The sequence below is a fragment of the Ornithorhynchus anatinus genome, chromosome 7 (genome assembly GCF_004115215.2).
Source record: "Ornithorhynchus anatinus isolate Pmale09 chromosome 7, mOrnAna1.pri.v4, whole genome shotgun sequence".
NCBI classification, from domain to species: domain Eukaryota; kingdom Metazoa; phylum Chordata; class Mammalia; order Monotremata; family Ornithorhynchidae; genus Ornithorhynchus; species Ornithorhynchus anatinus.
In genome coordinates this window covers 15,857,868-15,872,294 of record NC_041734.1, presented here as the reverse complement: position 1 = coordinate 15,872,294, position 14,427 = coordinate 15,857,868, and the positions used below count along the sequence as shown (strand labels likewise).

At 46.9% G+C, this 14,427-nt stretch overlaps 1 protein-coding gene across 3 annotated transcripts in view; it reads right to left on the bottom strand.

Annotated features, from left to right (window-relative positions):
* The window catches only part of TRAPPC8 (trafficking protein particle complex subunit 8), a 69,559-nt gene extending 55,360 nt beyond the window's left edge, over positions 1–14,199 (bottom strand). The window contains exons 1-3 of one of the 3 annotated variants that reach the window (XM_029068767.2): positions 13,995–14,199; positions 6,978–7,172; positions 894–977 (exon numbers count right to left, since the gene is read on the bottom strand). In XM_029068767.2, the coding sequence (XP_028924600.1) occupies positions 894–977; positions 6,978–7,172; positions 13,995–14,151 (436 nt within the window). In that variant the 5' untranslated portion in view covers positions 14,152–14,199. The remainder of the gene's footprint in view (positions 1–893; positions 978–6,977; positions 7,173–13,994) is intronic. The other 2 variants (XM_029068764.2, XM_029068766.2) reach the window with 2 other exon arrangements.
* Between the last annotated feature and the right edge of the window lie 228 nt (positions 14,200–14,427).

Sequence of the window (14,427 nt, the reverse complement as noted above, 5' to 3'; positions counted from 1 at the left end):
CTTAGTATGTGCAGAGCACTGTACTAAGCGCTTGGAGTATAAAATTCGGCAACAGAGACAATCCCTGCCCAGTAACGGGTTCACAGTCTAAACGGAGGAGACAGCAAAGCAGAACAAAACAGAACAAGCAGTCTATCTCAGACATCATCAAGACAAATAGATTCATAGAGATATACACATCATTAACAACACACACACACACACACACACACTTAAAACAAGCCACCTCCATTTGGAAGGTATGCTATAAATTCTCAGTGGCCGATTGGTGGACACGCAGGCAATATAAGTACCCAATGACAAGGTGGCTACAATGTTTTCTAATTCACAGGAGAAAAATGTTCATTCTAGTTCATACTAAATATTTCAATATTACATGTGTTAATAGAGAAACACTGTACAGACGAAATACAGCACTAGTATTGTTCTACCTGATTTCAGAGATTTTTTTTTAAAAGGATGTTATTCATACTTTTTGCTCTTGAAAATTATCTAAATTTAGAAAAAGAACAGCAATACAATACGCTGGCAGGAATTTTCTCCAAAATGTCATTTTCCATTAAAAAAATCTAATTTAATACCCTTAAAGATCTTGACATCTTGTAGAAGTGAGATTCGACTAATTAAGGAAAACTCATTATTTCCTCCAATTACCCAGGAGTAAAATTTCCTCATTTGAAAATTTACAAATCAAGAGTAAAAAGTCCATATAACATATAGAAAGGAACAGACAACCACCACCAAAGTTGTTTATTTTTAGAAAAGTAAGGAAAACACCATTTGATCAGGGAGACTTCTAAGCAGCAGCACCAGGGAGGCAAGGAGAGGTGGACTGGGTCACAGACAAGGAGTTAAGGACAATCCGGCAAAACCACATCCACCACAAGAAATACCTGCATATAACGTGGATTCTTTCAGTTCCATCAGAGTGTCTTTCCAATTATTGTACCAAGGAACACTAGCTTTAATTGAATGATCTGATAGAAAAAACATGGCATTGTTAAACTGAGCCGCCAGATAAATACATACTATCTGTTCTCTGGATAGCATGGCAAAATAAGTACACTGAATACTTTGTCAGTGCAGGGACTATAGACTTGTCGACTGATTTTTCACACACTACATACAGCTTACTAGCTGATAAAAGGTCTTTACAAGCCTTTCCGTCATACCTAGCCATATTCTATATATTTCCCGTCACTTGACTGTATTCCTGGAGTAGTTTAAGTTTTGATATTTCACTAGGTAAGAACAAAAAAGTTCAAGAGAAATAAAGTGATGGCCCACCAAAAGTTACATTATATCACTGTTTCTTGGCTGAATCAAATTTAGTTTTCCAAAGTACTGTTTTAACTCCGTTTGGCTGTTTTCCAGAGTGAAAAATTGCAACGCTTTTGAAATGTCTTAATCCATCCACCATGAGCAGAATTACAGCGTCTATGAAGACGGGCTTTGGCTGTCCTTGGGCCCCCTGGACTGGGTGTGGGAAACATGGTAACTACCCCTTTCCTATCTGCAGTCTCTCCTGGGCAAACAAGACACTCCAGTCTCCAAGGTGGCACGACCAGGGCCTCTCTGGGCAGCTGGGGTTGCCAGCCTCCGTGATTTGTTCACTCCAAGCCTGGAGCGGCTAAGAATGGATTGCCCTGAGCAGCAGAATGAACTCTCTGGGGACTGCACTCCATTTCCAATTTATTGAGAAACAAGTTCATAAGCTACATCATCTATGGTATTTACTGGGCACTTACTATGGGCTGAGCACTGTACTAAGGACTGGGGAGCTATATGAACATATTCTCTCTTCCTATCAAATCATCCAAAAAAGCGGAGGAAATATTTACAAGCTAAATAAGGTCCCTTTAGCAACTAATCACTAAACCATCTAAACTTTTTAAATTAAGTGGACTGAAAGCTGTAGATAAGTTCGAAATCAGGAAAAAAAATGTGGGGCCACCAGGAAACCCAAAATCCTAGCTTGCCCCGCAGTAGGTTCAAATCAGGAAAACAATAAAATTAACTATAGCCTGACCCAACCAAATTTTGACTACACCCTAAAAACGCTTCTATACTGGGTTTCTCCAGAAAGCTCCCTGTGGGCAAGGAAAATGTCTACCGACTCTCAAGCACTTAGTACAGGGCTGTGTCCATAGTAGCTGCTCAACATATACCACTGATTGATTTAAAAAAAGCAACATTTTGAAACTCTGAATTGTCCAAGTGTCCAGAGGTTTATTTGGGATGAGGTGGTGAGACCTATTATCCTCCACTAGGTTCAGGATTTTTCCTGAACCTAATTTTTCCTGAGTTTTATTCAAATGTCCCCTTCCACATTACACTCCCTCCTCTCCTTGCCCGGGGGCCCGTCCTACTGCCATTTCATTGTACAGTGCTGAGAACTTGCAGGGCTAGTAATGGCTCCCTAACCACAGCCATCAGCTGAACTTCTGAAAAGATTGAAAGATTCGCTTTTAATTCACCTCTGTTAAAACCACCTAAAAGAAAAACCATTATTTGCAAAATACGGCTTAAGGTTCACATAACCGATAGCAAAAACTAGACAAAATATTTTTAAAACCAGGAATTCAGTCTACCATTTATCTTCTGGATTCTAAAAAGAGTAATATCTAAAGAAAAACGCAAAATTGGTTCCCAAAGGGTAAAGGTGTTCTTAAAAATATAGTTTCTATTAGTAACATCAGCTTACAACATCAGCTTACACACATTATTTTAATCAAAGACATTAAAAATGAGGCTCCATGCTTGGAAAGTTGAAAATCTTTCTAAACAAGCTCAGAAACTTTGAAACATTCAGCAAAAAGATTTAATGAACTTCATTCTATTTTGTGATGGCTTCCTTTCTATGCATCCATGACACCCTATAAGATCTGTCAAGATAACTAAGTTGGTTAACATTTAATCAATTATGGAAAAGAGTTTACAAAAATCAAGCATCATCCAGAAAATAGGCTTATGAGGGATACTTTTAACCCATCACTCCACAGGCAGGATTGTATTCACTGGAAACAAGAGGGTATTTGAATTGAGCATGAACCAGCAAGGGAAGAACATCTCCTTAAGAACTTGATATTCACCCCATCCTCAGCCCCACATCACTTAGTGCTTAGTACAGTGGCTGGCACATAGTAAGTGCTTAATACCATAAGTATTATCATCGTTTATCCATAATTTAGTTATTTACAGTAATGTCTATCTTCCCCATCTAGACTCAGCTCCTTGTGGGCAGGGATCATGTCCACCAACTCTGTTGTACTGCACTCTCCCAAGTGCTTAGCACAGTGCTCTGCCCAGGATAAGCACTCAATAAGTACCACTGACTGACTGATTGAAAAGTATTCTACACAGTAGTCACCTTGTCTGGGAATGAAGTACGTACGCCAGTGGGAGAGGGGATTGACATGGTGCTAAAAGAGCATAAATGGCAGGAAACCAGAAGTCAGGATAGAATGAGCAGGGTCAGAGAAAAGAATAATAATGTTGGCATTTGTTAAGCGCTTACTATGTGCAGAGCACTGTTCTAAGCGCTGGGGTAGACACAGGGGAATCAGGTTGTCCCACGTGGGGCTCACAGTCTTAATCCCCATTTTACAGATGAGGGAAATGAAGCACAGAGAAGTTAAGTGACTTGCCCACAGTCACACAGCTAAGTGGCAGAGCTGGGATTCGAACTCATGAGCCCTGACTCCAAAGCCCGTGCTCTTTCCACTGAGCCACGCTGCTTCTCTCTGGGCCCAGGAAGGCTGATGGGTGAAGAGGAGAGGGGCTCCAAAGGCTAGAGGATCAACAAATAGAGGAGAAAATACCAGGGAAAGTCAGAAAATCAAAAGGAATGCATACATGTAGGTAAAGTTAAAGAAAGAAAAGAGAACCGAGACAGGAAAATTCTGTATAGGTTTCAGATAAGTTAACTCCTGTCCTTGTTTTCTAAAACAGCCTTGTGCATAACTTTTGAAAAGAACTTAGGCTTGGTGAACAAATCCGGAACGTGTGCCATCTTTACACACAGTAAGCGCTCCATAAATAGGACTGAATGAATTGAATGAATTTAATACTAAACAGGATCCTCCACCCACTTCAGTCCCCTGGATCATAAGCTCGTTATGGTTAGGGAAAAGGTCTACCAACTCTGTTGTCTCTCAAGTACTTAGAACAGTGATCTGCACACACATAATCGCTCAACAAATACCAATGACTGTTTCAAAACGTGGGAGAACGGCTTATTAAATTTCACCTTAAATCTGTGTCATCTCTAGTTTTATTATTTTGAAATTTCATATTATTTGTGACTTCAGTACATCTACATCAACCTAGAAAATATATACACATAGCACAGTGCTTGGCACATAGTAAGCGCTTAGCAAATAGCATTATCATTATTATTATTTTTCATGCTGAGAGTGGAAATGAGACTTCCATGAGTGGAGGCCAGGCACCCTTATCTCAGGCCTGCAGGGAAGGCTCCAAAAGCCCGGGGCTACTAGCTTGCCTCAGGGCTTGGAGGAGCAGAAAAAGCCTACCTCGTAGCACGGAAGCCCGGGGGGGGGGGGGGGGGGGGGGGGTGTTAAGGGGGAGAGCGGTCAGAGTCCACGGATAAGGGAGTAGCAAAGGAAAGAGCGGGGAAGAAAGCACAGTAGGTGAAAGGGTAGAAAAGAACACTGGGGGAAAATACGAGGAAGAGAGAAAGAAAAGAAGATAATCAATCGGGAGGAGAAATGACGGTCCGGCATGCGCTTCATCCTCAGACCATCCCCAGGTTGTCCCGGTGGACCGCAGCCAAGCGCCAGCACCCTCCCCGCCCCCAGAGGTCACCTCACTGGGTTCCCAGATGGGCACAAGACACGTTTCAGGCTCGCCTCCAGAGAGCTCGCTGACAGCAGGGATAACTTGGAGAGACCCTTCAGGTCTAGAGATGGGCCGGGGAGCTCCCCAGCTGTCAGAGGGGCAAATGAGGCCCGCATCTTGCCTCGCATCGTGGCCCATTCTGGCCCAGCCAGACGAGCCTGCTGGGGGCTACCTGCCCCGCCCAGAAGCGGGTGGGAGTGAAACATTCATTCAATCATATTTAATGAGAGCTGACTGTGTGCGGAGCACTCTACTAAGCGCTTTGGCAAGTACAACATTCCCTGCCCACGACGAGCTCAGCCCCCACAGGCCCAATCTCATGGACGGCTGCTTTTTTAAGCTTAATCTAAGTTTTCATTTGTTAAACTGATTTTTCTTTCAAAGAGTGGCTCTGTTTATCTTAGAAAAGCATATAATTATTTATGAAACATGAGTTAACCACATAATCTTGTACAGGAATTTCCAAGGATCGTAATTGATCTTTACGGCCACGACAGCATGTACATGCATTTTCTTTCTACTTGCTCAGGTACACACTGTGTGAATATTCGTTCCTAATGACCGATCTTTTAAAGTCACAGCTTTAATCTAGAACTTCACGCAGTATAAGCACAAAATTAGTCTAGCTCATAATCATGTGTTCAAAGATTATCATATAAATTGCACGGGCAGAAAAGAGGAAGATTATAATTCTGCTAAATGACAAAAATACTCATCACACATGACCCATTTTCATCTACCTCTTCTCAATTTAATCTACCCACTTACTTCAATAAGATGAGTTTATTTCAGGCCTTTCCAAATATCACAGAGCATTATTTATTCACTGGAACACACGTTAATGTCTAACTTGAAACTTTTTAAACCAGAAAATCCCCAAATCACATTAGAAATCATTCAGTGACGCTCTTATAAGATGTTTAAATGAGGTTTGCAATGTTAGTGTCATTAAATGCTTAAAAGAGAAGGAAGCAGTGTGGCCTAGTGGACTCCTGGGTTTTAGTCCTGGGCCTTCTATTTGCCTATATGATCTTGGGCAAGTCACTGACCTCTCTGTACCTCAATGTCCTCATCTGTAAAATGGCAATAAAATACCTGTTCCCTTTCTCTTAAACTGTGATCCCTATATGGGACAGAGACTGAGTCCAATCTTATTATCCTGTCTTTATCCCACTACTTAGCACAGTGTCTCGAACAGAGAAGTGGTTAATAAATGCCACTATTAAAATGAAATTGTATAATTTTGTGTGTGAGGGTGGGTGTCCACTGTTGTTCACACATGGTCATACTTCCTCTTCAAAATACTTTTTGACTTTTCCCTGTTCTTTATATCGATTATCTGTCTAATGCCAATATTTAACCTCGTAAGGAATTTATCACCCACTTTGGGCTCCATTTCCAAGCAACTCAACTCCAAGACCCAGTAATACTGGGTGGTAAGAGCCTATCCGTGAAGGGAGTAGGGAGACGGACCTTCCATTCCACTTCATATAAAGCAAGGCAATAATAATAACCATAACAATAACGGTAATAGTAGTAATAATAATGCTTTTGTTAGGCGCTAATTTTGTTCCAAATACCGCACCAAGTGTTGGGATTGATACAGCATAATCAGGTCAGATACAGTCGGAATCCAGGTCCTTGGACTCTCTTGCCCATGTTTTTTTCCACAAGGCCATGTTGCTTCCCAGGGCACCTTGCAATCATGCTAGATAGGACTTTCGTCATATTTCCGATTTGCCTCGACTTTCCAGAAATCCTGCTCAAGGAGAGCAGTCTGCATGACATGTACCAAGCGAATCTGCCTTTCCCTATTGCGTCTCGACAGTCCACTGCTAAACCACATTGAGACTAGACTACACACCTCTGAAGCATTTCCTCTGCCTTCGACATGTAAGTGAGAAACTAAATAACTTTTTTACATCCATTATGTTAAATAAGACCGCTTCCAAAAACATTAATACATTAAGACTACGTTCCTTTGGCTAATATTTTAGCAGTACTTCACTCGATATTGATAAATTAAAAATTAAAATTCAGAAACCTACATCCGGTACTTATACAACATTGACAATATGTGACACAGAAAAAAAAATCACATAAATCTTGTTACGTACCACTGATGTTGAGGTCATAATCTCCCGCGGTAAACACATTAGCTACTAATCCTTCTGCAGGTTGACTGAGGGACACTACATCATTCAAAAGCTTCCGAATAGCTCCTGGCTGAGGCGGTTGGGTGATGATGTTGCTGACGGCTATTTTTAAATTTTTTATTATGTGAAGCTGATTATTAGGATCTCTCATGTGAACTGAAAAAAAGAAGATATATTGTATAATGAGTTAAAGTCTGGTAAACTGGGTAAATTATTAATCAATACTAAAGGAACTAGTAGTCAGGAAATACGCCGAAGATTAACGTTAGGAAGAGCCTGGAAAAAGTCATGAAATGGGCTGATTGCCACAAAAATACAAATTGTTAATTCTAGGGTGTTTCCAGTGACGATGCATGGATCCGAAAGCAGGACAGTGAAAGAACAGGATAGAAAGAACATCGATTCTTTTGAAATGTGGTATTGGAGGAGGCTTTTGTGAATACTGTGGACTGCCAGAAAAACAAACAAATGGACTTCAGAGCAAATTATGCCAAAGTGGTCTTTGGAAGGTCAACTAACTCGACTTAGATTAGCATATTTTGGTCACATAATCAAGAGGACTACTTCTCTGGAGAAGAATTGTCTGCTAGGAAAAGTCCAGGGAAAACGAGGAAGAGGCAGACCAGCAGCTAGATGGATAGAGACCATAACGATAACAGAAGAACCATTAGAAAGGTTGCAGAGCATGGCAGAGGACAGGACATTCTGGAGAAAGTCTATTCATGGAGTCGCTATGAATCGCAAATGACTCGGTGGCATTTAATAATAATGATGATTTAAAAAACATAAAAAACAATGAATTTATCAGAGTCCCCAAAAAAGTTAATAAAGGTCGTCCCCATCCCTTTGGTTCAAAGAGGATGTTGCCGGTGGTGAAACTGCACCCATGAATGTGTCTTTGAGAAGCCTAACACTTGTTAGGCCTAACACTTGCCTGTCTACTTGTTTTGTTGCCCGTCAACTTGTTTTGTTTTGTTGTCTGTCTTCCGCTTCTAGACTGCAAGCCCGCTGTTGGGTAGGGATTGTCTCTAATGCCGAATTCTACTTTCCAAGAGCTTAGTACAGTGCTCTGCACACAGTAAGCGCTCAATAAATACGTCTAACTGAATGAATAACACTACCTCACCATTTTCTGTGCCACTCCTGCCCTTATATGCTCATGACTACTGGTAGCATTTCAATAAACATATTAATTTACTTATTCCACTTTTTAAGCCCTTGCTCGTCCACACAGCCAATTTTCCATTCTCTTTTACATCCTTTTTGAAATTTTGCACCCGCCCCTCCTGTTACGCTGTGTCTTGGTCAGGGAATTCTACTGTACTCTCCCAACCTCTCAGCACAGTCCTCTGCCCACAGATTTTTTATTTTATGGTATTTGTTAAGCCCTATGTGTTAAGCACTGTTCTAAGTGCTGAGGTAGATACAAGCAGCGTGAGAAACAGCGTGGCTCAGTGGAAAGAGCACGGGCTTAGGAGTCAGAGGTCATGGGTTCTAATCCCAGCTCCGCCACCTGTGTCACTTTGGGCAAGTCACTTAACTTCTCTGTGCCTCAGTGACCTCATCTGTAAAATGGGGATGAAGAGGTGAGCCCCACGTGGGACACCCTGATTACCTTGCATCTACCCCAGCGTTTAGAACAGTGCTCGGCACATAGTAAGTGCTTAACAAATACCAACATTATTATTATTAAGTTAATCGGGTTGGCAAAAGTCCCTGTCCCACATGGGGCTTGCAATCAAAGTATTAACTCCCTATTTCACAAAGGAAACTGAGGCACAGAGAAGTGAAGTGACTTGCCCAAGGTCATACAGCAGGTGAGGGGCAGAGGTGGGATTAGAAGCCAGGTCCTCTGACCCCTAGGCCCATGCTCTTTCCACTAAGCCATGCTGCTTCTCAATAAATACTATTGATTTGATTTCACTTGCACATTTTGCCTATCAAGATCCGGCAGTGACCTGACCCATCCTGTCTCACCCTCGGTTTCCCTGTGCCTAGCAGAAGCCCTCATTGTGACGCGGGTAGGATTTTAAGGAAAGTGGGTGCAGGACCGAAAACTCGACGGCAGCAGGCCCAACTGAGCCCTCACCCACGTGGTAAACCACGATCCAGTACAATACTTAGCACGGTTGGCGAAGAGGGAAGTTTTTTATACTTTCTTGCAGAAACCAGGAAAGGCAGAACAAGATGCAGAAAACATAAAATACAACAGTACAATAAAAAATGCTGCTCAAAGTTTTACCAAGCACTGCTGAGACAGTGAAATTTCAGAAACATGGAAATAGTGAGTCCAAACGACGACTGTTTTCTTAAAGAAACCCAGTCGCGGGGAACTTCACCTAGCGGGAACTTCACCTAGCGGAGAGACAACGCTCCTCCAAAAGGGGTGCGGAAATCTGCACATCTGAAGGGTGGGGATTTTCCTCAAGGGGTCAGGAAGTTGTGGGCTACTAGGGATATACGGGGCAAGATCTCATTTTAATCACACTGCTGGACAGTCAAAGAGCAACAAGTCAAGGGCAAAAATTATCCATGATCATGGCCGGCTAGCAAAAAAGGGAAGTATAAGCTCCTATTCAAACTTGCAAAAACCGATGCACAACAGGATGTTACTTTTCTGTTTTATTGCATAGCCCCGGTTATTTATATTTACTCCACTTGCAAAACTGATCTGGGGTCTCTCAGTCCCTTAAATTGGGCTGGGAGTTGACATTTTCCAAGATTCCCTTCCCAAACTCCAAACACTAGTGAGAATGGCTAGTCAGGGCCACTAACTAGAAGCAGGGAAGTGACGTGGCTTAATGGAGAGAGCACGGGCCCAAGGGGGGTCAGCAGGACCTGGTTCTAATCCCGGCTCCGCCACGTGCCTGCTGTGTGACCTTGGACAAGTCCCTTCACTTCTCTGTGCCTGAGTTACCTCATCTGGAAAATGGGGATTAAGACTGTGAGCCCTATGTGGGACAGGGACTGTGGCCCACTCAATTACCTTCTATCTCCCCCAGCGCTCTGTGGCTGGCACGTAATAATCGCTTAAATGCCACAATTATTATTAACGGCCCCCACCTGCATTAACTAGACAAGTGTTTTCCTGCCATCTTCCTCCCCTTCCGGGTGGGTGGGAGTAACTTTATCTGCACACCTGTTGCACAACTCCTTATTTGTAAGGCACTTGCAAAGTGCTAAACTGGAGTCCGTGTACACCTGCAGACCGCCCCATTTCCATGAGGCTGTGACTCCAGAAACGGACCCAAAGAGATGATCAACGCTGGGCCTCACTTATCAGCGGGGTGACCTTCAAACCACAGAAGCTGAGAATGCCCAACCCGTCCGACCGAAGATCGTAAATCGGTTTTAATGGTAGCTGTTAAGCACTTGCGGTGTCAGGCACTGTACTAAGCGCTGAGGCAGATATGAACTAACCCAGTCGGACAGAGTCCCGTGTACCGGCTGGGGTTTCCCCCACTTAATTCCCATTTTACAGGTGGATAGAGCTCGGGCCTGTAAGCCCGTTGTGGACAGGGATCGTCTCTTTATTGCTGTGCTTTCCAACCGCTTAGTACAGTGCTCTGCAAACAGTAGGCGCTCAATAAATACGACTGAATGAGTAGGAAGGTCGTGAGTTCTAACCGCAGCTCTGCCACTCATTTGCTGTGTGGCCTTGGGCAAGCGGAAAAGGAAAGTGGGTGCAGAAGTGAAGTCACTTCTCTGGGCCTCAGGTGCCTCGTCTGTAAAGCGGGGATGAAGACCGTGAGCCCTCTGTGGGATCGGGACTGTTGATTCGATTTGCTCACGTCCACCCCAGCACTTAGTACAGTGCCTGGCACATAGTAAATGCTTAACAAATACCATCGCTGTTGTGATTATTGAGAAGCAGCGTGGCTTAGCGGAAAGAGCCCGGGCCTGGGAGACAGAGGACGTGGGTTCTAATCCCGGCACCACCACTTGTCTGCTGCGTGACCTCGGGAGGGCCACTTCACAAGTGTGACTCAGTGGAAAGACCACGGGCTTGGGAGTCAGAGGTCATGAGTTCTAATCCCGCCTCGGGAACCTGTCGGCGGTGAGACTCTGGGCAAGTCATTTAACTTCTCTGGGCCTCAGTGACCTCATCTGTCAAACGGGGATGAAGTCTGCGAGCCCCACGTGGGACAACCTGATTGCCTTCTTTGTCCCCCAGCGCTTAGATCAGCGCTTGGCACATAGTAGGAGCTTAACAAAACACCATCTTCATTACAGGTGAGGAAAGTGAAGATCGGAGAAGGGAAGTGACCCGCCCCAGGTAAGGTGATCTCCTCGGCCGGGCCTCCCTACCTGCCTGACAGGTTTCCCCTCCTCCTCATCTCTCCGGGACTATTTATTCAGTCATTAATAATAATAATAATAATTACGGTATTTGTTAAGCCCTTACTATGTGCCACGCACTGTTCTAAGCACTGGGGTTGATATAAGGTAATCAGGTTGTCCCACGTGGGGTTCACAGTCTTCATCCCTATTTTAGAGATGAGGTATCTGAGGCACAGAGAAGCTAAGTGGCTTGCCCCAGGTCACAGAGCTGACAAGTGGCAGATCTGGGATTCGAACCCACCTCCTCTGACTCCCCAGCCCGGGCTCTTTCCACTGAGCCACGCTGCTTCTCCAAGCATTCATTCAGTCGGATGTATTGAGCGCTTACTGTGTGCAGAGCACTGGACTAAGCGCTTGGAAGGTGCCATTGAGAAGCTATGTGGCTTAGTGGAAAGAGCCCGGACTTGGGAGTCAGAAGGTCATGGGTTCTAATCCCGGCTCCGCCACCTGTCAGCTGTGTGACCATGGGCAAGTCACTTCACTGGGCCTCAGTGACCTCATCTGTCAAATGGGGACAGAGACCAGGAGCCCCACTGGGGACAACATGACGCCCTTGTATCTCCCCCAGGGCTTAGAACAGTGCTCGGCACATAGTAAGCGTTTAAGAAATACCGACATTATCATTATTAGCAGACAAGAGACGATCCCTGCCCGACAACAGCGTGGCTCACTAGGGAAAGAGCCCGGGCTTGGGAGTCAGAAGTGACGGGTTCTAATCTCGCCTCCGCCACATCATTCATTCAATAATATTTATTGAGCGCTTACTATGTGCAGAGCACTGTACTAAGCGCTTGGAATGTACACTTCGGCAACAGATAGAGACCATCCCTGCCCAATGACGGGCTCACAGTCTAAAAGCTGTGTGACCTTTGGGCAAGTCACTTCACTTCTCTGGACCTCAGTGACCTCATCTGGAAAATGGCGATGAGCCTGTGAGCCTCACGTGGGACCACCTGATGGTCTCGTAACCCCCCACCTCCAGTGCTTAGAACAGTGCTTGGCACATAGTAAGCGCTTAACAAATGACATCATTATAATTATGATTACGACAACGGGGTCAACCCCGACCTGGCAGGGAGGGAGAGAGGGTCCGGGGCGGAGGGCGGGCCGGGCTGCCGGGTGCCCGTTCCTCCTATCTCCCCCAGCGCTTTGAGCGGTGCTTAGCACATAGGAAGCGCTTGAGAAATACCGACATGATGATTATTATTAGGATTCGGCACCAGACAAGAGACGATCCCCGCCCCACAACGGGGTGGGGCCCGGCCTGGCCTGGGGGGAGAGAGGGTCCGGGGCGGGGTTGGCAGGGGCCTGTACCTTGTGACTACCCCAGCGCTTACAGCAGTGTTAGGCACATAGTGAGCGCTTAACAAGTGCCGTTATTATTATTATGACAAGAGGGTCTGGCCCGGTCTGGCCTTGGAGGAGAGGGAGAGAGAGCGGGGCTGGGGGGGCCCGTACCTTGTATCTCCCCCAGCGCTTAGAACAGTGTTAAGCACACAGTGAGCGCTTAACAAGTGCTGCCATAATTATTATTATTATGAGAAGAGGGTCGGTCCCGGCCTGGCCTAGGTTTAGAGGGAGAGTGTCGGGGCTGGCGGGGGCCCGTACCTCATGACTGCCCCAGCGCTTAGAGCAGTGTCAGGCACATAGTGAGCACCTAACAAGTGCCACTGTTATTATTATTATTATGACAACAGGATCGGACCCGGCCAGCCTGGCCGGGGGGGTGAGGGGGGCGGGGGGAAGAGAAAGAGGGTCCGGGGCGGGGCAGGGGGGAGCCCGTACCTTGTGACTACCAAATGCCATCATCATCATTATTATGATGATTATGAGGAGGTCAGCCTGGCCTGGTGGGGGAGAGGGTCGGGGCTGGCAGGGGCCCATACCTTGTATCTCCCCCAGCGCTTAGAGCAGTGCTGGGCGCCTAGTGAGCGCCTAACAAATGCCATCATCATCATAATTATGAGAAGGGGGTCGGTCCCGGCCTGGCCTGGGGGGAGAGGGGGCTGGCGGAGTCTGGTACCTTGTATCTCCCCCAGCGCTTAGAGCAGTGTTAGGCACATATTGAGCGCTTTCTAAATGCCATCATCATCATCATTATCATGATTATGGCAAGGGGGTCGGTCCAGGCCGGGCCTAGGGGGCGAGGGAGAGGGTCGGGGCTGGCGGGGGCCCCTACCTTGTATCTCCCCCAGCGCTTAGCGCAGTGTTAGGCACAGAGTGAGCGCTTAACAAATACCATCATTATGATGATGATGATGATTACGAGAAGGGGGTCGGGCCTGGCCTGGGGGGAGAGGGAGAGGGTCGGGGCTGGCGGGGGTCCCTACCTTGTGACTCCCCCAGCGCTTAGAGCAATGTTAGGCACATAGTGAGCGCTTAACAAATGCCATCATCATCATTACTATTATAATTATGAGAAGGAAGTCGGTCCCGGCCTGGCCTGCGGGGAGAGGGTCGGGGCTGGCGCGACCCCCTACCTTGCGACTCCCCCAGCGCTTAGAGCAGTGTTGGGCACAGAGTGAGCGCTTAACAAACACCATGATTATGGTGAGGAGGAGGAGGGGGCCGGTCCCGGGCTGGGCGGGGGTGAGGAGGAGGGTTTGGGGTGTGCGTCGCGGCGTGCGGGCCGGTTACCTTCGGAGGTGAGTCGGGAGAAGGGCTTGAGCAGCTCGGCGAAGCTGAGGTGGTTGCGGCGGGTGAGGCGCTCCGCCTCGGCGCTGCACAGCGCCGCCACGCACGGCACGAACGAGTCCGGGATCAGCTCCTGCACCGACTGCACGCACTGGGCCATCGGGACGCCCGCTGCCGCCGAGGGCCCCGCGCCTCCGCCCGCCCCTCAGCGCCCCGCCGCCGCCGCCGCCGCCGCCGCCATGTTGGGGCCCGACCCGCACCGCCCGCCTCCCCGTCCCGGCAGCCCCCGCGCGCAGCCCGCACGGGACCGGGATCCGCGGCGCGCGCAGGCGCACGGGGGCGCGGCCGGGCCTCCCAACGCCGCGCGCGCCGCCGCCGGCGTCACGTGACGGGGGAGCGGAGGGGGCGCCGCGCCTGCGCGCTCTGTAGCTGTCAC